The sequence below is a fragment of the Pleurodeles waltl genome, chromosome 6, assembly GCF_031143425.1.
Source record: "Pleurodeles waltl isolate 20211129_DDA chromosome 6, aPleWal1.hap1.20221129, whole genome shotgun sequence".
NCBI lineage: Eukaryota > Metazoa > Chordata > Amphibia > Caudata > Salamandridae > Pleurodeles > Pleurodeles waltl.
Window position 1 is genome coordinate 1,064,341,329 of NC_090445.1, and position 27,348 is coordinate 1,064,368,676.

Consider the following 27,348-nt stretch of genomic DNA (forward strand, 5'->3'; position numbering starts at 1 on the left):
TTAAAACTAGCATTGGCAGAGCCAATAAATCTGGCCATGGTAAGCTAGTGCTCTTTTTAAATATTTTCTATTGTGTAAGCATGTGCCACAAAAAAAGAAAAAAAAAGATGCTGGCCCCTAAGTGCAGCTGCCATATGCATGCAATCAAAAATTAAATTAAAATATCATTACTGATTTAGCTGCTTTACTGCTGATGTTTAAAAAAAAAAAAAAACAGTAAGCCTTCCAATTGCACTATGCACTTTATTATAATTATCTATGAAGGAGACAAGAATAAATTGGCACCTAACCAAGGATTATCAACTCAGGCAGCTAAAATGTTACTTTGTCACTTAAAGACTCTATAGTATACGAAAAACTTTGAAAAAGTGGAGGAAAGTAAATCCCTATCTAATTTGGCATTCTAATTGCAGGCAACATAAATAGATGGCATTTAAAAATAATAATATAACATACATTTAAAAAGCACACTCTGAAGCACATTTGCCACTGAAGAGAAATGTATCTATTGTAAGCAAATGTGACTAATGTGCACAGGCTTTATGCAGTCAGTCAAAAAAAACAAAGCCAAGGGAACAAGTGGGCTGACCTACTGCCCCACGCACTATGTTTGGTGGTGGATGGAAGCAAAATGTGAATGATAATTTAACAGACCAAAGGCAGAAGCCATTTTACCTAACCCCTTCTATATATGTATATTATATTTGATTTAAAAAAAACAATTGTCTGGTGACTGGTGAGACAACTAAAGCTGTCTCAAAAGCCAGACCTAAAAATGTCAGTACAGGCTCCCAGAACTTTTCGTATGGGCTGACCACAAGACTGCTAAATGCCTTGGTTGCCAAATACCAGTGTCCCCTAGTAATCATTCCCATCTTTAGTTTTTCTTCCACTGCCTTGCACTTCCTGTGTCTTTATGTCACTATTGCAGGTTCCTTTTCATCCATACTTTCTCCCTGGCACTGGCACAAATTAAGCATTTTAACACCCACATATTAAGACTGACATTAGAGTGGTGGTTTATTGATAAAAATTAGAGTTGATGGCCAATCAGTGGCCATATTGTGAACACTAAGTTAAATCCTCTTCAGCGGTCATATAGTGAACTCAGAAGTGCCAGAGGTTAGAGGAAGGTCAAGGGCTTATGTTTTTCATCTAACATTTAACCATTGTGAATTCCCATACTGAATTAAAGCTGTCTGAATCTCTCAATACTGATTATTAAACTTCCTCGCCCTGCATACTGGACCAGCTGAGGCTGAACACTCTGGGGACAACTAAGTACAAAAGCAAAATATGAACACTGTGGAATTAAACCCCAACCACCATGGGAGGAAGCACAAGCTGTAGTAAAAGAGTCCTTTCCAACTATGGAAAAATGCAAGTGTTTTGAGAAGAGCCAGCTTCCTGCCTTTCCGATGAAACTAAAGGCCACTTGAGGCATGTTGCATCAAGTCCACAAAATGGGAAACACAATCCCTTGCTAAAGAGAAATCTTCATGCCTTTCCGGATGAGAAGTTGAGATTGATGCCATGCTGATGGGTAAAAAAGAGTTAAAACGTGCCAACAAGGGACCTATTTGGCAAGAAATATTTCTAAACCAATCTGTGTTAATTATGGGATGTTCAGAACATAACATCAAAACAAATTGTAACAAGTGAAAAGAAAGTATATCAGTCACTAAAATAAATTGAGACAGCAGGTGTATAAACACGTTAATTAGTGTATTTAACAAGTATGAGAATATCCTACTGAAAAAATCACTTGGGGACTGAAACTGAAATCTTCAGCGGTACATAGACAAAGCAACAGTCTTATAATACACATAGAGTAGTATCAGCCAAAAGTCCATGTAGCAGTAACCCACTCCAGAACTTGCATATAGAAAGTTTGTCCATAAAGGAGTGTTATACTGTTCATGAAGGATTAATGATGAGTCGTGTTGTGCGTCGATGTTTCCGTCCTGGTTGCAATTGTCGATAGGACCATCCTCAAGACTGGAAGATTGTGTGAAGAAAACTAGTCCTGTTGGAGCCAAGGATATCGAAGGAATCCAAATAGGTATAGGTCAGTAATGCCAAATCCTATTGTGTGAGTGTACGGCAGTTATACAAGTCACTTTAATGTCGGTGAGTGAAGCCAGAAGCGTTAGGCAGCAACCCGTCTCTCTAACTCTTCTGCAACTGCGGAGACGCTTGCTCGATGTTGGGGAGATGGCTTGCTCCCTAGCTCTTCTGGCTTCACTCACTGATATTGAAGTGACCTGTAGAATTGTCATACACTGCGAGGTGTTTATTAGGGACTTTGAGAGCTCTGATGCTGAGGCCAAAGCACAGTGCCATTCAGTAGGTTGGCCTCTCTGCAGAGCACACAGAACTATTGAAATGTTTCCCAGTTGCATTTGAAATTCTGTGAAAATGTGTGTGAAGGAGGTTCACAGATGTAAAAATATTTACAAAGTGAAAGAAAATAAATTGCTTAAATGTGAGTGAGGGCAGTGTGTGTTTGGAAGTGGTGAAGTGAGGGAGATGCGAGAAAGTGCATTCAGGAAGAGTGAAAAGAGGGTGCTGTGGAGGAAAAAGAGCCAGTTGAAGATGTGCAGATGGCCGAGATATGCAGAGAAAAAAAGGTATATGTATCAAACGTAAAGCCCACCTAGCTGAAGGATAAAACACCTACCACAGGCGTCAATACTATTTATTTCATAGACTCACAATTTCAGAATTGAAACATGTCCAATGTTAATTATTTATAACAAATCATTGTTGTTACTCATTTATCTTAAACAGCGTACAGCCATTGACAAAACCAATTGTTCTGACAGGTTTAAAGTGTATGTTAGTTGTGCTATATATCTGGATGCAGTTACATCTCAGAGAGAAATCAAAATACAGGTTGGGTGGCACACAAAGGTAATCACAGAAATGTATTGCCAGCAGCTGTGGGCGATTCCTGATGCCTGGTTAGAGCATTTTCTTTCAAAGTTGATGCCACATGCAGTGCAAGACACTGAGCAAGCACACACTTTAAAGGGCTGAAGTTCTCACGCTGTACAATTTGCACATTACAGTAACTGATTAACATATTAATGCAGTAAGATATGTGGCAGTTTTTAATGTGGTTAATATTTCAAAACTATACATTCTCACTGCTTTATTAGTCTCGCTTTACCACTAAATAGTTTTGCTTTAAAATGCACCATTTGCCAATCTTTATTTCAATTTTTTTCTTGGGAGGAAGACCAATCCTGGACCCCACGTTTGTCCATTAAGCTTGCTCACATTGCTTGCTGCATTAAAGTTATACCCAACTTTTACGCCCCACCACTTTCAAATGTCAGCAGCCGCCACTGAGTTCACCTTCCCTGGAATTGCTACTAAAGAAGGACCAAGATCCAGTCACAGAAAAGAGTGTAACCCCCACAATGGAACTTGTGTTGTCTCTCAAAGGCAAAAAGTACACACACCAAAGCAAGAAACAAACAAGCGCTTTTCACTAGGTTGTGATATTGGTGGTGCTGCTATTTGTACAAAGGGTACCTACAGTAAATCGACCAGTCTGAATAAAGTCCTCAGTAAAAGGGAGCTGGTGCCAGAAATCCTAAATCAGGGAATGATGTTGCCGTCAGTAACATCTGCTTTCTTTTAAACAAGCTTAGACAATTACTTCAGTGATATGTGAATTAGTGCCAAAATAATCCAACCACTGATTTCAATGAAAGAATAATGAACATGCATATTTTACAAATAAGATGTAATGAAGCAAACTCTATTTTAGGTCACATTGAATGAGAAAATGTTTATTCGAGTAGTTTTTTCAATACTAAATCAGTCATTCTCTCAGCCAATGATTTCCCCATTGCGAAGTGGGGTGTTGGGTGTTTTGTTCGCCATTGCAGTGTTACACTCTGCTTGGAATCTTATACGGACTGATGTTATAGTTTCCTCACACTGGAGTGATATCAAATTCAATGCATTTTTTAGTACCTAGATTTAAAAAGAGGTGTCCATTTGAGTCTCCCAGCACACAGTCCTTAAGATGGTCTCATGACCTTTTCACTTAAGAGACCGACATGTTAACAAATAATTCACTTCATCTTTCTACATCATACTACTCCTCATCTATCAGAAAGAAAACACGGATTGCTGTATGGAATATTAATACAGCCTAGAGGATGTTTCACTGACTGAGCCCATGACCATGTGAACTTTCATAAACATTTCTGTGGCTCTATGTCATGGTGTGCTTTCTCAATGACCCTATGGTATGATTACCTAGTCAACGCTGTTACAGGTTCCTCCTTCAACACCCTGAAGATGTTGAGGAAAATGTTCAACTGGTTTCCTACTAGCACCTGTAAAACTGTCACCCACACCCTTGTCACAAACAAGCTGGACTACAGGAACACCCTCTACATTGGGATCATCAAACAACTCACCAGACGACTGCAACCCATTAAGGACTTGGCAGCCATGATCACACTCAACCTCTCACAGTGCACCTTTAGGAACTCTAGTGGCTTCTTATAAAAAAGCAAGCACAGTTAAAACTCCTCAGTCACACACTGAAAGTACTACACAACACTTGCCCTGCCTACTTCAGTGGATACATCTCCTTTCATAAACCATCCAGACACCACCTCTTGGCCAGTCTCCTACTTGCACACATCCCTCATAAATGCATAACCAAATCTAGCTGTCAGACCTCCTCCTATATCACTTCTAAAGCAGATATCAACTTGCCTGTACACATCAGAGCCTCCCCCATCATTCTTCAGTTCTGGAAAGAGCCAAAGACCTGACTTTTCAAATAGCCGTCCTGCTGTCTCTAGGCAAGGTTAGACCTGTGCCTTCTCAGAACCTGGGTACCATCCAGGGTGATTGTGTGTTTCACAAATACACAGAACTTAACATAACTTGAGACATGACTTATTTAGTATTGAAACTACTCAGAATTTACACTTTCTCCTTCAATGTGACTGCAAATAGAGTTCAACTAATTACAGCCTAAATGCAATAATATCCTTTTCCATTATTCTTTCATTGAAATCAGGTTTTGGTTTCTTTTGGCACCAATCAGCATACTATTGAAGTTACTGAGTAAGTACTCCTTCGGGAGTCTCTTGTGTTTCCTACAGGTAGCTTAATTTGAACCTGCATCCTAGAGTTGTCTGCACACAGGCTTTTGGAGTTTTGGTCAAACAGTTGCTCCAGGTGTTGAGTCTGCACCATGAAGGTGGCTGCATGCTTTCCCATGGCGTTTTACCCCTAGGCAGCCACACCTCTAGAGTGGCCTACCAAACTCCTCAAAGTCAAGGTTAGGTTCAGACATCTGAGGGTGACTAGAATAGTGCACCCTGGAGTTGCCACATGCCACACTTTGCTGGACATTTGTCACTCAGAGGGAGGCGACCTGCTCGCCCATAGTCTAGTGACCTGGTGGTCCCATCAGGGCACTTTCCTGGGATAAATATAGCACCCCTTGGACTCTGAACCTCAGATCACACTGGAACAAGGACCGAAGAAGGAATGCCCTGCTGCCCTTGGACACGCAGAAAGAGAAGCTGCACTGTGTGTTTTACTGCACGTGCTGCACATCAGGCTTGTGAAGTTGGGACTGCATGGGGCAAAAGCCATGCCTCAGACCAAAGAAGTGACTCCAAAGATCAGTTGGCTGGAACCAGCTCCAGGGGCAAAATAGCTAAAGAAGCTCATCAAGGTCTTTAAAAAATATAATCTATTTTTGTAAATTGGTGTCCCGGTTCTTTCCTGTTGTGTGATTTTATTTTGTTCTTTGGTACTGTTAAATGCTTAGCACTAAGTTCCTTTGTGCGAGCTTCGCTGCTCCAAAACCATACCTACCCAGGGGTGAGCTTAAGGTTGATCAAATGAGCTTGACTGGACCCAAGACAGTTTATGCGAGTGTTTTCCACAGCAAGGGCCCACAGCCATACCATATAGTACACCCAAATTTTCACACATATGAAAGAACGAGCATGTTTGCAAACAAGCGTTAATCAAACTAAAAAATAAAGCCTCTAGTGCAAAATTGAACACATCAAAAATCTGTTAGATATTTGTTGCAAACAGATATTACAAACAGTTCAATACAAGTCAATTAAAAAAAAAAAAGCTGCAGTAGCTCAAACATGGAGAAACATGCAGAACGATTATTGCTTTTCTCCAATCAAAGGAGTGCTAAAAATAAACATATTCTCTCTGCTTGACATTGTAAGCTATTAGAATAGTGCAGAAGAAAGAAAAGTAATGTTCCTTTTTTTGTGCTCAGTGACCTAACCTGCATTTCACCTCAGCTGTTGGCAGCAGGCATTGCAACATCAGAACTCGACTACAATAACCTTATAGTCGAGTTCTGACATCTTTTCTTCATAATCAGTTACTGGGCGCGTCACAAATTGTTGATTATAAAGAAATCAGTGACTGAAGTTTATACAGGGATTAAAGAATCCGATGGATTATCATTCACTAAAACATTGTACTACAAAATAGCGGAGCAAATGTGTTGTGAACTATAAGTATATACAGGTAAGTAAAGATTTACAATTCTTATCTCCACGAGAGGAGAAACCTTCTTATATGAACATCATTACCATTTAATCCAACACTGCATAATTGGTGTTAACACCGGAGTACAGAGCAGGCACAATTAGTGCAGAACTTTAAAAGGATGTAAAGCTAAAAACAGGTACAAAAAACGTTATCACTCATTTTCAACTGTCGCCTAGCAGACAGTGCATGCCCTTTTGGGAGACATATTGTTAGGTTACAGTTGGCTTAGAGACTGCCCATTTCTTACTATTGGTCTCCTTCATTGTCACTCTTATTTGCTTGCTATAAATGTGTTTGTGTGTGGGCTTTCCTTCTTCTTTTTATGTTTATCTCTCCCCTGGAGTATGGGAGTGTTACTGTCCCTTACACTACTTGTTTTTCCAGTGCTGCTTTTTGTTTAAGGTCTCTATCAGAGTGGAAGTGTTTTCCAGCTGTCTCCCTACTGTGCTTCTCTTCCCCTCTCTGTGCTATTCTCACTCACACAGTGCTTCTCCCCTGCTCCCTCCGTGATGCAATTGCTCTCACGGACTCCACCCACTGTCTTATGCCGTGTGCTGTAGTGTGTGGAAACAAATGTTCTGACAGTGTCTTGTCCTGTGTCTCATATCTCTCTCAGAGTGTATCCAGCGCCTTTGAAAGCATCTACCGCAAGCAGGGCATCACAGGCCTGTGGAGGGGCGTGAACGGTGCTGTCCCTCGAGTCATGGTGGGGTCAGCAGTCCAGCTGGGGACATTCAGCACAGCAAAGGAGTGGGTCAGAAAGCAGAAGGTGAGTAGAAGGTCAAAGTAGTTTCCTTCATCTTTTGGCAGGGGTGGAGTTAGACCATAATTTGGTCAGATGATTAGGGACCTCAAAGGGTCTCATTAGGAGAAGATGTCACTTAAAGAGTCCCTGGATTCAGTCCACAGGTATCACTGACGATGGTGACTGGTCACTCAGAGCTCTGGAGACTAGTCCATCCATGGTTCATGGTAGGTGAGAAGCAGTATTTATCCCACCCATTAGTTTACTAGGGCCTTAACTCCTCACTCCTGCCTGAATCCAGACGTGTGGCAAATCGAATTCAGTATGACAGACACACTGATGCACGCTGAGTAGCCTACTGTAAGCCGTGAACGTACAAAACAACTCCAAGCATGTACACTAAAACACACACATATAATAGAACGCTTGGCCAAGTTTACTTTTACACTTCAATGTTGACCCTGAGAGGTGGCACGGAGTAGGAACCTCCAGGGAAGACATTATCAAAGTCCATTTCCTACATGTAGAGAGAGATTACGCTAGTGCAGGGAGACATGTGTGGACTCAACAGATGCGGAGCATCATATTGTCACTCTCCAAAAGGAGAATCATTCAGCAAAACAAGCTTAATGATACATCTAGGCGCAGACCGACACACTCATCTACACTGGCAAACCCAGTCTTTCACATCGAATCTCTAAGGACCTTACACTGATGGTCACTGGCGCACTCACACAGGCACAATGAACTTGTACATGGACACGGGGCACGGGTAGACTGCCACTGTCACCCCGAGGCAACTATCCCGCCTGACGCACTCAGAGATGGACACTAAGCCACTCTCTCTCTGATTCTCTCTCCCTCTTTGTCTCTCTTTCTATCACACACACACAACTCTGCTCTTTCTCTCCTCCTTACTCACTCTTCTCTTTCACTGTCTCTCCCTCCCTCCCGCTCTCTCTCTGTCTGTCTCTCACAACATTGTTCTCTCTCTCGCCCCTCACTCACTCTCTCTTTTTCTGTGCTGACTCTGCACAGGGACCTTTCAGACCGGGTGGCACAGGAAGGGCGGCTGGGCTGGCCGCTAGACAAGGCCAGTAAAACTTTGGCTCAAGCTTGTGGAAAGCAGCCTTACACATGTCACCTGAGCTAAAAATAAACCAATCAGCCGCCCCATGAGTGCTGCAGGGAATCTGTGGAAAGGTAAACAGGAAAAACCCCGTGCAGTAGCAACGCCCCCTGTGGAGTGCGGAGGTGGGGGGTCGTCCTGTTTTTACCACTAAGGAAGAGCCTATTAGCGCAATCATCTGAAGTGGCGCTTGGCAGGTGCTCTATGTAGAAGTGTAACACAGGAAATGATACGTCTTTGAGGCATAGCCAAGGAGTGATCCGTGCCGTGCTGGCAAATTTGGCCTTTATTCACTGAGGGTTGAGCGGAGCTCTCGCGAGACGCAATGCACTTTGGAGCTGCAAATGATTAGTAAATTGACGCTGTGTTTTGTCTCACGTTGTGTTGCTTGAACGAACGTCCGCGTTAAAACTTTGGTAAATAATGGACTTTCAGTCGTGTTTTTTTTCAGCATGTTGAGACTTGTAAGCACCTACTTATAACTGAAATGTGAAACTACAAGGCCCAGCATGCTTTTGTTGTTGGCTGACTAGCAGACACTCACGTGCCCCAATGGGTAGGGAGGTAGGGGGAGTGGCAAGGATCAGAGTGCGCTCTTCATATATCAACAATTATAGGGCGTTTGAGACATTCAGGGCCACTGAAATTATGCGACAGGAGGGGAACAAATTTAGCAGCAGGGTAGACTACATTATGCGGCATGAAAATACAAAATGATACTCCATAATTTGTCATTTTATGATAGTGTTACCTCAGTATTTTGTCATTTTTTACACGCATAGACTATCTGGGCAAATGTTTCACCTCGATGCTAATTTGACATTAAAATACAGCAATAAGCAACAGAATCGTCACCAGTCAACATTCGCAAAGGGCCTTCCACTGTGCAGCACTGTGTAGTTGCATTTAACTTTTGACCTCTTTGAGCTAGGAACTATTGTTTTTGTTAAAATCAACTGACTGCGGATGATGGATTATATGTTAAACAGTCAGAAAACTGGTCACACCAAAATAATTCAAATATGTCCTGCCATACCACAAGAGTCCTTAAAATGACTCTGGATAAAGTGAGACAGGGTAAGAAGTACAGGCAGACGGAAGAAAGGACAGTTGTTTAGATAGTGAAATTCAGAGGTTAAATCGAATTTTCACATTCCCAGGGGACCCTTGGGAGGGGGGGGGCCCTGGGCAACTGCCCACTTTGCCCATGTCCTAAAACGTCTCTGTGCGTGCGTGCACGCGTGAAATTACACACGCACGAGTATTTACACTCTAACACAAACACAAGTGCAGATACCATCACGTACACAGTCCACTCAAATTGAGACACAGGCATTCATACACCTCTGATATTATTAGGATAAACACACAGACGCATGCTTTTATAAACTATTACACTCAGTGCTTGAAATGGAAAAATAGATGTGATGGTACCCTGTACCAGAGTACCCACTTGCTTCGTATAACCGCCGGTACTCTTCAATTAAAACTATTGACGCTCAGTTGCACACTCACGTTTGCCCACGGTTGTGCATGGACACGTTCTGCATTACCATCAGAATGAAAATCACGCATACAATCTAACCTGCTCAGGTATGCAGATGGGCGTGCTCAGACATACGGCTAAGACTGGCTCGCTGAGACGGTAAGGTTTGCTCACTGGCACCCTGAGACAATCTGACTGCTACACACTAAGGTGAGGCTAGTGGCGTAACAGAATTTGAGGAGGTCCCTCTGCAAAGTGCATGGCGGCTCCCCCGCCCCGGGACCCAGTTTGGAGAGGTGAGACTAGTGGTCCGCCGCCCATGCACTGTGTACTGTGTTGAGGGGGCCGCCGGAGCTCGGGCGTCCCCCTTCGCTTCCTGCCCCGCACCGCTGGTGCTGCTGATGTTATCCCACTGAGGCGTGCGCGTGACTCTCGGAGAAGATGACTAAAGCTCCCTTAAACGTCTGATGTTTGAGGAAAAGTCTCGGTCAGATGGAAGATTATTCCTTGGATTACAGGCAAGAAGGAGAAACACCATCTCCTCTAGGTTTTAAACCAGATTACCCGATTCTCTGTCTGCTTTTAGATAATGCATAATGATGTGAACGCGTTGCATGCTGGGAGCAGCAGCCAGTGTAGATTATATCCAGAGGTCACACATGCTGGGGTGTAGGACAGACCGAAGGCGAGGCAGGGTCGTGAAAAGAGTGTTGCCTCGTCAATGTGAGAAATTATGACGGAATGGAACAGATGTTTTAGGGCGAGGGAAGCAATTTAATCCCAGGCTAGAGCCGTCCATGGTAAAAAGCAGTCTGAGAGATCTATTGCTGCATGCTGTGTGAAAGAGAGGGAAGGACCCTCACAGAAATACACTGACTTGGCAATGGAAGAGAGCGTATGGGACGAAGCCGTCAAGTTTCGTGGCTCCAGTCGGTGCTTGATGTGGGCCTTTCGAATAAAGTAATTTGTATGATCACTGGGGCGAGAGATCTGTTTAGAAGGGGCAGGGTAGCATTCGCACACTGCTAGTATCTAGGCTGGTCCGGGCACAGTTTGTGGAACTAGGATTTTGGCCTGTACGAGGCATGTGACAACATATTTCCAAGAGGCCTGGTTGGGGGCCTCAGATGAAGGGGCCCTCGAGGCGCAGGGGCGAGCATAACTTGTGGGGGGAGGTGTGGAAGTCATACAGGGAGGGTGATGTGTTTCAGAAGTAGGAAACCCAAGGAGTACCTCGTATAAACTTGCAAGGTAGGGCACGTTTTGTCTGTTATGTGATGTGCTCTAAAATACTTTCTCAGTACCGGTTTGCCACTAAATAAATGCGGCCTCCTACATCAAACCACAAAGGCGGTCAAGGTTTGATCATGACCTTCGTCCCAGACGTGATTCACAGCTGATTCCTCAGCCACAAGTAACATGTGGGTACCTTTGCCCAGCTTAAGTTTTCTGCTATCTGAAGATAAGCATGCAACTTCTGTAGATAAGATAGAGGGATTAGTATTTCAGCACCAATAAAATCCATCAATGATAGGTGTTTTCACAGCTCTGGCCAAGGTGCACAGAAAGAACTAAACTGCTTAGTGAAAGCAAGTCGTAGGGAAGGCAGGGATGCTGCAAGGCGACTCCTGGTGGAAATGGATATGTGTATGGAGAAAAGCAGTCTGGAGACTGGTGCCAGCTAGATATGGACGAAGGCCAACAACAGGGGACAAGGTACAAGGACACAGGACAGTGTGGGAGAGACAGGCGTGTCTAGAGGAGTTGAGAGGGGAGATGGGGCAGGAAACATATCTTGGAGATCAGCTAGTGGTGGACAGAGGCCAGCTAGTGGAGTGAGGGAAGTAACCCACTACAGGGGCAGCAGAGGGTAGCTTGCCAGCAAGCCACAAGCAATTCTGAACAAACAACACAGTTGATCCTAAGGGGGGAAGTATGATCCTAGTCTTCCACTGCAAGTTACTGACAAACCTACGAAGGGTAGGATAATTAGTAAAATGAACTTTTTTACTACAAAAGTAATCCTTTTTAAGTCATGCATTCAATTTGAATCAAAATAGTAGACAATCATAGGTGCTCCTAAAAGTTATACGGTGCAGAGAGAATGATAAAGTGAAATAATGGTGCACAGGTTTTATATACTGTGCAGATAAATACAAATGTCTGGTATAAGCTTATAGGTAAAATGGACACCAGTCCAATGTATCAAATTGTCGACGTTTCGACCCATATAGCAATTCAGAAAAGGGTCATCATCAGGACAGAGGTAATTTGTAGGAGACACCTACTAAGGTAAGCTGCAAACACTTGTTAGAATATCCTAGTTTGACCCTTATAGCAGTGGCATGAACAAATGTCCAATGTGCAGTAATCACTTGCACGTACACTCGCAGCTGGAGGGAATACCCAATGTCTCACTCCCTTCAAGGATATGTCACAAGGCTCCTAGGGTGAGCTGTCTGGAATTGCATTCCCCGAAAAGCATGTCATCTAAAAACTTTGACCTCGCCTAAGGCCTTCTGTATACGATACGGTATGCTGCTCTTTCTTTCTCAGAAGCGTTTCTGAGTGAGAGCAGCACGCCATATCTTATACAGGAGGCCATAAGCAGTCACAATCAGTGATGCTTGCTGTGGGAAGAGACAAACTTGTGCAGACTCATGTTGATTCTTCAGGCAAGGGTGCAGCTCAGGAGCAAATAGGCCCATTCACGAAGACCCCAATATCTTGATTTCCGGAGCCCAAAACCACTTCCAAGGACCTGGGACCTGAAAGTCACCTCTCCGGGGGCAGGAGCTTGTTGAAGGTTGGTCCAAGAGTTGTGGGTGATGAGTTGGAAGTCTTTTGTGTCCCTGAGACTCCAGAAGAACCCTTGGAGTCACTCTGGTTGTGGGTTCAAGTGGTGTGGGTCCAGTTCTTCACGCCCAGGCAGGGAGGGCAGCAGGCACAGCAAGAAAACAGTTATTCCAGAGCAGCAGTCCATCAGAGTAGCAGCCCTTGTAGCAGCACAGCAGTCCTTCGACCTGACAGAGTGACCATAGGTCCAGAAGTGTACTGAGTTGGTAGAGTCAGAGGTCTAGTACTTACACCCAATTGTGCCTTTGAAGTAGGGTTGACTTCAAAGAAGGATCTATGAAGTGCACAGAGGTCCTTTCTTCCTGCCCTGGCTCCAGACTTACTGCAGGTAGGTATGCAGCCCTTTGTGTGGGGACAAGACACAGCCTATATAGGTGTAAGTGTGAGGCTGTGCCCAGTTCTTCCCTACCATCCTGCCCAGGATGGCCCATCAGGATGTTAATGGCCCATCAGTGTCACCTAAGCTCCTTTTGTGTGTGGTTGTCTATAGGGAATGCACAAGCCCAGCTGTCTCCTCACCCCAGACGTGTATTGGAGATAGGCTACAGGCATACAGGGCTAAGAGCAGGAAAGTGGAAACCTTCTAAATGCATCATTTCCAAAATTGTAACAATATATCCAACTTTAATATTAAAGAGGATTTATTATCTCAAATCAATGAGCACTAAAAATGACATATCTACCCTTCTCAGTTAGGAATTCCAGCTTAATGTTATCCTATGGGAAGGGTAGGCCTCATGGTAGTGAAAAACAAATTTGGGAGTTTTTTACTTCCAGGACTTAGAAAACTAGAAAGTATATGTCCTGCTTTCTATTAATGCAGTATCCTGCTCTATGGGCTACCTAGGGCCTACTTTAGAGGTGACATATAAGTAGTAAAATGGGAGAATAAAGCTTTACAAGAGGTCTTAAATCCCAAGTCGACATGGCAATGTAACACTGCACTCAGACTGCATTGGCAGGCCTGGGGCATGGTTTAGAGTGCTACTTAAGTGGGTGGTAAAAGCAGTGCTGCAAACCCATGGGAGCATTTCATTTACAGGTCCTGGGCACATGTAGTACACTTTACTAGGGACCTATAAGTAAATTAAATATGACAATTAAGTATATACCCATCAAACCATGTTTTAGGGAGAGAGCACAGGCACTTTAGCACTGGTAGCAATGGTAAGTGCACAGTCCTAAGGCCAACAAAAATGAATTCAGCAAAAAAGTGGAGGGAAAAGCAAAAACGTTTGGGGGTGACCCTGCAGAGGGAGCCATTTCCAACACAGTTCCACTCCTGAGTCGACTGTTGAACAATATATGTTAAATTGAAACTCTGAAGCTCAAGCCACTAGGCTGAGAAGTGCATCATTTACGTTTCAAAAAGAGTTTAAAGTTGCCATGTTGGTTATCATTCCATAAATATCTCAGGGTATTGGCTAATAAGAAAGAAGCTTTCAAGAAAGAGTACTGACAATTCACAGGTAGGCATAAGAATTCCGTATGTGAGCTGGCAAAGGATCAACGACTTGAAAACGAAAGCAACAGACATGGTAAAAGTGATGGTAGATGCACTTTTTTTCAAGATAGATCGGTGACGGCGTCCAGCGGCGTCGGTGAGATAAGGGCTGCAGTGTGAAGCGGGGCGGTGCGAAGTGCGGTGTCCACAGGTTACCATGCAGGCAGCGGCGTCGTCGTTGCTGAAGCGCTGTCGTCGGTAGGCCCAAGCCAGCGGTGTGGGACGGGACGGTGCTTCGTGACTCTCAAGAGCGGTGTTCACAGGCCTCAGTGCAGTCAGGATGCCTGGTGACGATACAGGAGTCGATGGTGCTGGGTCAGTGGACCGGGGCTGCGGTGCGGGATGGGACGGTGCTTTCTTTACCTCACGAGCGATGTCCACATGCGACGGTGCAGGCAGTGGCGCCGGTGTCAGCAGGAGCGGCGTCGTTGGGGATGCCTAGGCAGCGGTGTGAGCAGGCGATGCCAGAGTGCGGGGCCAACAGGTCACAGTGCGAGCAGCGGCTTGGTGAAGTCATCCAATGACGGCGTCGGTGATACCAGGGTTGCGGTGCGAAGATGGTCAATACGACTCCGTGTGGTGTCGGCAGGTCACAGTGCAGGCCAGCGGCATCGTTGGCGGCATCGCAGTGGGTTCTCTTCTTGAACACCACAAAACACACAGTTCCCAGTGCTGCAGGTCGAGGAAACTGAAGTCTTTGGTGTCACGGAGTCTTCCCACAGGCGGCAAGCTCTACTCCAGGCCCTTGGAGAATTTTCTCAAGCAGGACACACAGCAAAGTTCACCCTTTGCACTCTTTTCAGGCAGAAGCAGCAACTGCAGGCTAGTCCAGAAAAGCAACACAGCAAAGGGACAGTACTCCTTCTTCGGCTCTTCTCCTGGGCAGAGGTTCCTCTGATTCCAGAAAGATTCTAAAAGTCTGGGGTTTTGGGTCTTCTTCTTATACCCAGTTCTGCCTTTGAAGTTGGCAAACTTCAAAGCAAAGTCTCAAGTGTTTGCAAGATCCTTCCTTGTCCAGGCCAGGCCCCAGGCGCACACCAGGGGGTCGGAGACTGCATTGTGTGAGGGCAGGCACAGTCCTTTCAGGAGTGAACGACCACTCCTCCCTCCTCTCTAGCTCAGATGGCTCACTGTCTAGAGAGGTGCAAAATAGCCCAACTGTCAAACTGACACAGACAGACAATCCACAAACAGGCAGAGTCACAGAATGGTATAAGAAAGAAAATGCCTACTTTCTAAAAGTGGTATTTTCAAACAGACAATTTAAAAACCAACTTCACTAAAAGATGCATTTTTAAATTGTGAGTTCAGAGACCCTAAACTCCTTATTTGAATCTACTCTCAAAGGGAATCTGCCCTTTAAGGATATTTAAAGGCAGCCCCCATGTTAACCTATGAGAGAGATAGGCCTTGCACAGTGAAAACCGAACTTGGCAGTATTTCACTGTTAGGACATATAAAACACACTAGTATATGTCCTACCTTAAACATACACTGCACCCTGCCCATGGGGCTACCTAGGGCCTAACTTAGGGGTGCCTTACGTGTAGTAAAAGGGTAGGTTGAGGCCTGGCAAGTGGGTACACTTGCCACGTCGAATTGGCAGTTTAAAACTGCACACACAGACGCTGCAGTGGCAGGTCTGAGCCATGTTTACAGGGCTACTAATGTGGGTGGCATAACCAGTGCTGCAGGCCCACTAGTAGCATTTGATGTACAGGCCCTGGGAAACTCTAGTGCACTTTACTAGTAAATCAAATGTGCCAATCATGGATAAACCAATCAACAGTACAATTTCTATGGGGAGCACTTGCACTTTAGCACTGATTAGCAGTGGTAGAGTGCGCAGAGACAATAAACCAGCAAAAACAGACCTAAAAAAATAGGGCGAAGAAGGCAAAAAGTTTGGGGATAACCCTGCAAAAAGGGCCATTTCCAACACCTGGAATACAAGAAAAGGAGAAGGCTTTGGATTTGAAATTGGATTTTTTTAAAGCATCAAACATATTTCTAAAACAAGAAAGGTTCTACTGTGAGTGGAGGTGGTGGTTGATGCATTCTAAGTCCAAAGGGAGGTGAATAAAACTCAGCAGTGTTATTTGTGTTCTTAATCGTTGGAAAACTATTTTTGCATTAGTTCAAAACTTTCTCTGCATTTTCTTTATAAATATTGACACTTTCACTGACATAGTTTAAAGAGTTAAGGTGTTAAAGTGCAAAAACTAAATACACTGAAATGATTTGTTCTTTTTGAACATCAAGTGGACTCACAAGTATATCCTCAAAAATAATCTTTATCACCTGACAGAGCAACCATTGTAACTATTTTGCCAAGCCATTCTTCTATAAATTATCCTCTAAAAGGGAAAAATATCTTGTCAGCAACTCTACTGTCCTGGTTGATTTGGAAATAAAAATTGTTGACTTTGGGTATTTATTTTATATTACCTTCTATGCTTCTAGCCTTTCTGTTCACCATTACAGTTTTCATGACAATTTAAAAAATAAGGAATCGCTGTATCAAAAAGTAAAGAGAGGACGTAAAAAATCACTTCATGTAAGTTCACTAGAAGGTTTACCCACAATACCCACATTATCCAGAAATCAAGTGATTTTGACAGAAAGTCATCAATTCCTAATAATTTAAAGAACGATAAAATAGACACCAAGACAGAAACATTACAATCTCCAGTAACAAATTAAATACAGTTACCCAACTTTATTACGCCTAATGAGAAGTCTGTGGCCCTCATTACGACCCTGGCGGTATAGAACCGCCAGGGCCGCGGGACGCGGTGGCACCGCCGACAGGCCGGCGGTGCCCCGCGGGGCATTCTGACCGCGGCGGCTTAGCCGCGGTCAGTAAAGGGAAACCGGCGGTCTCCCGCCGGTTTCCCGCTGCCCCCAGGAATCCTCCAAGCCGGCGCAGCTTGCTGCGCCGGCTTGGGGATTCCGACTCCCCCTCCCGCCATCCAGTTCCTGGCGGTTCTCCCGCCGGGAACCGGATGGCGGGAGGGGGAGTCTCGGGGCCCCTGGGGGCCCCTGCAGTGCCCATGCCAATGGCATGGGCACTGCAGGGGCCCCCGTAAGAGGGCCCCTACAAGTATTTCACTGTCTGCTTGGCAGACAGTGAAATACGCGACGGGTGCAAATGCACCCGTCGCACCTTCCCACTCCGCCGGCTCGATTACGAGCCGGCATCCTCGTGGGAAGGTCGTTTTCCCCTGGGCTGGCGGGCGGCCTTTTGGCGGCCGCCCGCCAGCCCAGGGGAAAACTTGAAATACCCGCCGCGGTCTTTTGACCGCGGCGCGGTATTTTGGAGGGCGGAATTCTGGCGGGCGGCCTCCGCCGCCCGCCAGAATCAGAATGAGGCCCTGTGTCTGTGATTCCTATGGATTACACTTTACTTGATATTAATTTACTTGATAATCCCTCTAACAAATAGAAAAGATGTGAAAGAGACATTGGGACTTTTGAATAGTACTTCAACTAAAACCAGCTAAATATTGATAAACTTTAGAATACCTGTGAATTGCCCTTGAGCTGCAAATGATTAGTAAATTGACGCTGTGTTTTGTCTCACGTTGTGTTGCTTGAACGAACGAACGTCCGCGTTAAAACTTTGGTAAATAATGGACTTTCAGTCGTGTTTTTTTTCAGCATGTTGAGACTTGTAAGCACCTACTTATAACTGAAATGTGAAACTACAAGGCCCAGCATGCTTTTGTTGTTGGCTGACTAGCAGACACTCACGTGCCCCAATGGGTAGGGAGGTAGGGGGAGTGGCAAGGATCAGAGTGCGCTCTTCATATATCAACAATTATAGGGCGTTTGAGACATTCAGGGCCACTGAAATTATGCGACAGGAGGGGAACAAATTTAGCAGCAGGGTAGACTACATTATGCGGCATGAAAATACAAAATGATACTCCATAATTTGTCATTTTATGATAGTGTTACCTCAGTATTTTGCCATTTTTTACACGCATAGACTATCTGGGCAAATGTTTCACCTCGATGCTAATTTGACATTAAAATACAGCAATAAGCAACAGAATCGTCACCAGTCAACATTCGCAAAGGGCCTTCCACTGTGCAGCACTGTGTAGTTGCATTTAACTTTTGACCTCTTTGAGCTAGGAACTATTGTTTTTGTTAAAATCAACTGACTGCGGATGATGGATTATATGTTAAACAGTCAGAAAACTGGTCACACCAAAATAATTCAAATATGTCCTGCCATACCACAAGAGTCCTTAAAATGACTCTGGATAAAGTGAGACAGGGTAAGAAGTACAGGCAGACGGAAGAAAGGAGAGTTGTTTAGATAGTGAAATTCAGAGGTTAAATAGAATTTTCACATTCCCAGGGGACCCTTGGGAGGGGGGGGGCCCTGGGCAACTGCCCACTTTGCCCATGTCCTAAAACGTCTCTGTGCGTGCGTGCACGCGTGAAATTACACACGCACGAGTATTTACACTCTAACACAAACACAAGTGCAGATACCATCACGTACACAGTCCACTCAAATTGAGACACAGGCATTCATACACCTCTGATATTATTAGGATAAACACACAGACGCATGCGTTTATAAACTATTACACTCAGTGCTTGAAATGGAAAAATAGATGTGATGGTACCCTGTACCAGAGTACCCACTTGCTTCGTATAACCGCCGGTACTCTTCAATTAAAACTATTGACGCTCAGTTGCACACTCACGTTTGCCCACGGTTGTGCATGGACACGTTCTGCATTACCATCAGAATGAAAATCACGCATACAATCTAACCTGCTCAGGTATGCAGATGGGCGTGCTCAGACATACGGCTAAGACTGGCTCGCTGAGACGGTAAGGTTTGCTCACTGGCACCCTGAGACAATCTGACTGCTACACACTAAGGTGAGGCTAGTGGCGTAACAGAATTTGAGGAGGTCCCTCTGCAAAGTGCATGGCGGCTCCCCCGCCCCGGGACCCAGTCTGGAGAGGTGAGACTAGTGGTCCGCCGCCCATGCACTGTGTACTGTGTTGAGGGGGCCGCCGGAGCTCGGGCGTCCCCCTTCGCTTCCTGCCCCGCACCGCTGGTGCTGCTGATGTTATCCCACTGAGGCGTGCGCGTGACTCTCGGAGAAGATGACTAAAGCTCCCTTAAACGTCTGATGTTTGAGGAAAAGTCTCGGTCAGATGGAAGATTATTCCTTGGATTACAGGCAAGAAGGAGAAACACCATCTCCTCTAGGTTTTAAACCAGATTACCCGATTCTCTGTCTGCTTTTAGATAATGCATAATGATGTGAACGCGTTGCATGCTGGGAGCAGCAGCCAGTGTAGATTATATCCAGAGGTCACACATGCTGGGGTGTAGGACAGACCGAAGGCGAGGCAGGGTCGTGAAAAGAGTGTTGCCTCGTCAATGTGAGAAATTATGACGGAATGGAACAGATGTTTTAGGGCGAGGGAAGCAATTTAATCCCAGGCTAGAGCCGTCCATGGTAAAAAGCAGTCTGAGAGATCTATTGCTGCATGCTGTGTGAAAGAGAGGGAAGGACCCTCACAGAAATACACTGACTTGGCAATGGAAGAGAGCGTATGGGACGAAGCCGTCAAGTTTCGTGGCTCCAGTCGGTGCTTGATGTGGGCCTTTCGAATAAAGTAATTTGTATGATCACAGGGGCGAGAGATCTGTTTAGAAGGGGCAGGGTAGCATTCGCACACTGCTAGTATCTAGGCTGGTCCGGGCACAGTTTGTGGAACTAGGATTTTGGCCTGTACGAGGCATGTGACAACATATTTCCAAGAGGCCTGGTTGGGGGCCTCAGATGAAGGGGCCCTCGAGGCGCAGGGGCGAGCATAACTTGTGGGGGGAGGTGTGGAAGTCATACAGGGAGGGTGATGTGTTTCAGAAGTAGGAAACCCAAGGAGTACCTCGTATAAACTTGCAAGGTAGGGCGCGTTTTGTCTGTTATGTGATGTGCTCTAAAATACTTTCTCAGTACCGGTTTGCCACTAAATAAATGCGGCCTCCTACATCAAACCACAAAGGCGGTCAAGGTTTGATCATGACCTTCGTCCCAGACGTGATTCACAGCTGATTCCTCAGCCACAAGTAACATGTGGGTACCTTTGCCCAGCTTAAGTTTTCTGCTATCTGAAGATAAGCATGCAACTTCTGTAGATAAGATAGAGGGATTAGTATTTCAGCACCAATAAAATCCATCAATGATAGGTGTTTTCACAGCTCTGGCCAAGGTGCACAGAAAGAACTAAACTGCTTAGTGAAAGCAAGTCGTAGGGAAGGCAGGGATGCTGCAAGGCGACTCCTGGTGGAAATGGATATGTGTATGGAGAAAAGCAGTCTGGAGACTGGTGCCAGCTAGATATGGACGAAGGCCAACAACAGGGGACAAGGTACAAGGACACAGGACAGTGTGGGAGAGACAGGCGTGTCTAGAGGAGTTGAGAGGGGAGATGGGGCAGGAAACATATCTTGGAGATCAGCTAGTGGTGGACAGAGGCCAGCTAGTGGAGTGAGGGAAGTAACCCACTACAGGGGCAGCAGAGGGTAGCTTGCCAGCAAGCCACAAGCAATTCTGAACAAACAACACAGTTGATCCTAAGGGGGGAAGTATGATCCTAGTCTTCCACTGCAAGTTACTGACAAACCTACGAAGGGTAGGATAATTAGTAAAATGAACTTTTTTACTACAAAAGTAATCCTTTTTAAGTCATGCATTCAATTTGAATCAAAATAGTAGACAATCATAGGTGCTCCTAAAAGTTATACGGTGCAGAGAGAATGATAAAGTGAAATAATGGTGCACAGGTTTTATATACTGTGCAGATAAATACAAATGTCTGGTATAAGCTTATAGGTAAAATGGACACCAGTCCAATGTATCAAATTGTCGACGTTTCGACCCATATAGCAATTCAGAAAAGGGTCATCATCAGGACAGAGGTAATTTGTAGGAGACACCTACTAAGGTAAGCTGCAAACACTTGTTAGAATATCCTAGTTTGACCCTTATAGCAGTGGCATGAACAAATGTCCAATGTGCAGTAATCACTTGCACGTACACTCGCAGCTGGAGGGAATACCCAATGTCTCACTCCCTTCAAGGATATGTCACAAGGCTCCTAGGGTGAGCTGTCTGGAATTGCATTCCCCGAAAAGCATGTCATCTAAAAACTTTGACCTCGCCTAAGGCCTTCTGTATACGATACGGTATGCTGCTCTTTCTTTCTCAGAAGCGTTTCTGAGTGAGAGCAGCACGCCATATCTTATACAGGAGGCCATAAGCAGTCACAATCAGTGATGCTTGCTGTGGGAAGAGACAAACTTGTGCAGACTCATGTTGATTCTTCAGGCAAGGGTGCAGCTCAGGAGCAAATAGGCCCATTCACGAAGACCCCAATATCTTGATTTCCGGAGCCCAAAACCACTTCCAAGGACCTGGGACCTGAAAGTCACCTCTCCGGGGGCAGGAGCTTGTTGAAGGTTGGTCCAAGAGTTGTGGGTGATGAGTTGGAAGTCTTTTGTGTCCCTGAGACTCCAGAAGAACCCTTGGAGTCACTCTGGTTGTGGGTTCAAGTGGTGTGGGTCCAGTTCTTCACGCCCAGGCAGGGAGGGCAGCAGGCACAGCAAGAAAACAGTTATTCCAGAGCAGCAGTCCATCAGAGTAGCAGCCCTTGTAGCAGCACAGCAGTCCTTCGACCTGACAGAGTGACCATAGGTCCAGAAGTGTACTGAGTTGGTAGAGTCAGAGGTCTAGTACTTACACCCAATTGTGCCTTTGAAGTAGGGTTGACTTCAAAGAAGGATCTATGAAGTGCACAGAGGTCCTTTCTTCCTGCCCTGGCTCCAGACTTACTGCAGGTAGGTATGCAGCCCTTTGTGTGGGGACAAGACACAGCCTATATAGGTGTAAGTGTGAGGCTGTGCCCAGTTCTTCCCTACCATCCTGCCCAGGATGGCCCATCAGGATGTTAATGGCCCATCAGTGTCACCTAAGCTCCTTTTGTGTGTGGTTGTCTATAGGGAATGCACAAGCCCAGCTGTCTCCTCACCCCAGACGTGTATTGGAGATAGGCTACAGGCATACAGGGCTAAGAGCAGGAAAGTGGAAACCTTCTAAATGCATCATTTCCAAAATTGTAACAATATATCCAACTTTAATATTAAAGAGGATTTATTATCTCAAATCAATGAGCACTAAAAATGACATATCTACCCTTCTCAGTTAGGAATTCCAGCTTAATGTTATCCTATGGGAAGGGTAGGCCTCATGGTAGTGAAAAACAAATTTGGGAGTTTTTTACTTCCAGGACTTAGAAAACTAGAAAGTATATGTCCTGCTTTCTATTAATGCAGTATCCTGCTCTATGGGCTACCTAGGGCCTACTTTAGAGGTGACATATAAGTAGTAAAATGGGAGAATAAAGCTTTACAAGAGGTCTTAAATCCCAAGTCGACATGGCAATGTAACACTGCACTCAGACTGCATTGGCAGGCCTGGGGCATGGTTTAGAGTGCTACTTAAGTGGGTGGTAAAAGCAGTGCTGCAAACCCATGGGAGCATTTCATTTACAGGTCCTGGGCACATGTAGTACACTTTACTAGGGACCTATAAGTAAATTAAATATGACAATTAAGTATATACCCATCAAACCATGTTTTAGGGAGAGAGCACAGGCACTTTAGCACTGGTAGCAATGGTAAGTGCACAGTCCTAAGGCCAACAAAAATGAATTCAGCAAAAAAGTGGAGGGAAAAGCAAAAACGTTTGGGGGTGACCCTGCAGAGGGAGCCATTTCCAACACAGTTCCACTCCTGAGTCGACTGTTGAACAATATATGTTAAATTGAAACTCTGAAGCTCAAGCCACTAGGCTGAGAAGTGCATCATTTACGTTTCAAAAAGAGTTTAAAGTTGCCATGTTGGTTATCATTCCATAAATATCTCAGGGTATTGGCTAATAAGAAAGAAGCTTTCAAGAAAGAGTACTGACAATTCACAGGTAGGCATAAGAATTCCGTATGTGAGCTGGCAAAGGATCAACGACTTGAAAACGAAAGCAACAGACATGGTAAAAGTGATGGTAGATGCACTTTTTTTCAAGATAGATCGGTGACGGCGTCCAGCGGCGTCGGTGAGATAAGGGCTGCAGTGTGAAGCGGGGCGGTGCGAAGTGCGGTGTCCACAGGTTACCATGCAGGCAGCGGCGTCGTCGTTGCTGAAGCGCTGTCGTCGGTAGGCCCAAGCCAGCGGTGTGGGACGGGACGGTGCTTCGTGACTCTCAAGAGCGGTGTTCACAGGCCTCAGTGCAGTCAGGATGCCTGGTGACGATACAGGAGTCGATGGTGCTGGGTCAGTGGACCGGGGCTGCGGTGCGGGATGGGACGGTGCTTTCTTTACCTCACGAGCGATGTCCACATGCGACGGTGCAGGCAGTGGCGCCGGTGTCAGCAGGAGCGGCGTCGTTGGGGATGCCTAGGCAGCGGTGTGAGCAGGCGATGCCAGAGTGCGGGGCCAACAGGTCACAGTGCGAGCAGCGGCTTGGTGAAGTCATCCAATGACGGCGTCGGTGATACCAGGGTTGCGGTGCGAAGATGGTCAATACGACTCCGTGTGGTGTCGGCAGGTCACAGTGCAGGCCAGCGGCATCGTTGGCGGCATCGCAGTGGGTTCTCTTCTTGAACACCACAAAACACACAGTTCCCAGTGCTGCAGGTCGAGGAAACTGAAGTCTTTGGTGTCACGGAGTCTTCCCACAGGCGGCAAGCTCTACTCCAGGCCCTTGGAGAATTTTCTCAAGCAGGACACACAGCAAAGTTCACCCTTTGCACTCTTTTCAGGCAGAAGCAGCAACTGCAGGCTAGTCCAGAAAAGCAACACAGCAAAGGGACAGTACTCCTTCTTCGGCTCTTCTCCTGGGCAGAGGTTCCTCTGATTCCAGAAAGATTCTAAAAGTCTGGGGTTTTGGGTCTTCTTCTTATACCCAGTTCTGCCTTTGAAGTTGGCAAACTTCAAAGCAAAGTCTCAAGTGTTTGCAAGATCCTTCCTTGTCCAGGCCAGGCCCCAGGCGCACACCAGGGGGTCGGAGACTGCATTGTGTGAGGGCAGGCACAGTCCTTTCAGGAGTGAACGACCACTCCTCCCTCCTCTCTAGCTCAGATGGCTCACTGTCTAGAGAGGTGCAAAATAGCCCAACTGTCAAACTGACACAGACAGACAATCCACAAACAGGCAGAGTCACAGAATGGTATAAGAAAGAAAATGCCTACTTTCTAAAAGTGGTATTTTCAAACAGACAATTTAAAAACCAACTTCACTAAAAGATGCATTTTTAAATTGTGAGTTCAGAGACCCTAAACTCCTTATTTGAATCTACTCTCAAAGGGAATCTGCCCTTTAAGGATATTTAAAGGCAGCCCCCATGTTAACCTATGAGAGAGATAGGCCTTGCACAGTGAAAACCAAACTTGGCAGTATTTCACTGTTAGGACATATAAAACACACTAGTATATGTCCTACCTTAAACATACACTGCACCCTGCCCATGGGGCTACCTAGGGCCTAACTTAGGGGTGCCTTACGTGTAGTAAAAGGGTAGGTTGAGGCCTGGCAAGTGGGTACACTTGCCACGTCGAATTGGCAGTTTAAAACTGCACACACAGACGCTGCAGTGGCAGGTCTGAGCCATGTTTACAGGGCTACTAATGTGGGTGGCATAACCAGTGCTGCAGGCCCACTAGTAGCATTTGATGTACAGGCCCTGGGAAACTCTAGTGCACTTTACTAGTAAATCAAATGTGCCAATCATGGATAAACCAATCAACAGTACAATTTCTATGGGGAGCACTTGCACTTTAGCACTGATTAGCAGTGGTAGAGTGCGCAGAGACAATAAACCAGCAAAAACAGACCTAAAAAAATAGGGCGAAGAAGGCAAAAAGTTTGGGGATAACCCTGCAAAAAGGGCCATTTCCAACACCTGGAATACAAGAAAAGGAGAAGGCTTTGGATTTGAAATTGGATTTTTTTAAAGCATCAAACATATTTCTAAAACAAGAAAGGTTCTACTGTGAGTGGAGGTGGTGGTTGATGCATTCTAAGTCCAAAGGGAGGTGAATAAAACTCAGCAGTGTTATTTGTGTTCTTAATCGTTGGAAAACTATTTTTGCATTAGTTCAAAACTTTCTCTGCATTTTCTTTATAAATATTGACACTTTCACTGACATAGTTTAAAGAGTTAAGGTGTTAAAGTGCAAAAACTAAATACACTGAAATGATTTGTTCTTTTTGAACATCAAGTGGACTCACAAGTATATCCTCAAAAATAATCTTTATCACCTGACAGAGCAACCATTGTAACTATTTTGCCAAGCCATTCTTCTATAAATTATCCTCTAAAAGGGAAAAATATCTTGTCAGCAACTCTACTGTCCTGGTTGATTTGGAAATAAAAATTGTTGACTTTGGGTATTTATTTTATATTACCTTCTATGCTTCTAGCCTTTCTGTTCACCATTACAGTTTTCATGACAATTTAAAAAATAAGGAATCGCTGTATCAAAAAGTAAAGAGAGGACGTAAAAAATCACTTCATGTAAGTTCACTAGAAGGTTTACCCACAATACCCACATTATCCAGAAATCAAGTGATTTTGACAGAAAGTCATCAATTCCTAATAATTTAAAGAACGATAAAATAGACACCAAGACAGAAACATTACAATCTCCAGTAACAAATTAAATACAGTTACCCAACTTTATTACGCCTAATGAGAAGTCTGTGTCTGTGATTCCTATGGATTACACTTTACTTGATATTAATTTACTTGATAATCCCTCTAACAAATAGAAAAGATGTGAAAGAGACATTGGGACTTTTGAATAGTACTTCAACTAAAACCAGCTAAATATTGATAAACTTTAGAATACCTGTGAATTGCCCTTGAGCTGCAAATGATTAGTAAATTGACGCTGTGTTTTGTCTCACGTTGTGTTGCTTGAACGAACGAACGTCCGCGTTAAAACTTTGGTAAATAATGGACTTTCAGTCGTGTTTTTTTTCAGCATGTTGAGACTTGTAAGCACCTACTTATAACTGAAATGTGAAACTACAAGGCCCAGCATGCTTTTGTTGTTGGCTGACTAGCAGACACTCACGTGCCCCAATGGGTAGGGAGGTAGGGGGAGTGGCAAGGATCAGAGTGCGCTCTTCATATATCAACAATTATAGGGCGTTTGAGACATTCAGGGCCACTGAAATTATGCGACAGGAGGGGAACAAATTTAGCAGCAGGGTAGACTACATTATGCGGCATGAAAATACAAAATGATACTCCATAATTTGTCATTTTATGATAGTGTTACCTCAGTATTTTGTCATTTTTTACACGCATAGACTATCTGGGCAAATGTTTCACCTCGATGCTAATTTGACATTAAAATACAGCAATAAGCAACAGAATCGTCACCAGTCAACATTCGCAAAGGGCCTTCCACTGTGCAGCACTGTGTAGTTGCATTTAACTTTTGACCTCTTTGAGCTAGGAACTATTGTTTTTGTTAAAATCAACTGACTGCGGATGATGGATTATATGTTAAACAGTCAGAAAACTGGTCACACCAAAATAATTCAAATATGTCCTGCCATACCACAAGAGTCCTTAAAATGACTCTGGATAAAGTGAGACAGGGTAAGAAGTACAGGCAGACGGAAGAAAGGACAGTTGTTTAGATAGTGAAATTCAGAGGTTAAATCGAATTTTCACATTCCCAGGGGACCCTTGGGAGGGGGGGGGCCCTGGGCAACTGCCCACTTTGCCCATGTCCTAAAACGTCTCTGTGCGTGCGTGCACGCGTGAAATTACACACGCACGAGTATTTACACTCTAACACAAACACAAGTGCAGATACCATCACGTACACAGTCCACTCAAATTGAGACACAGGCATTCATACACCTCTGATATTATTAGGATAAACACACAGACGCATGCTTTTATAAACTATTACACTCAGTGCTTGAAATGGAAAAATAGATGTGA

At 44.8% G+C, this 27,348-nt stretch overlaps 1 protein-coding gene across 2 annotated transcripts in view; it reads left to right on the forward strand.

Moving 5' to 3' along the window:
* SLC25A34 (solute carrier family 25 member 34) overlaps window positions 1-27,348 on the forward strand; it is an 84,543-nt gene that overhangs the window by 11,982 nt on the left and 45,213 nt on the right. For both annotated transcript variants that reach the window (XM_069240044.1, XM_069240045.1), the window contains exon 3: window positions 7,187-7,339. In XM_069240044.1, coding sequence (XP_069096145.1) covers window positions 7,187-7,339 — 153 coding nt within the window. The remainder of the gene's footprint in view (window positions 1-7,186; window positions 7,340-27,348) is intronic.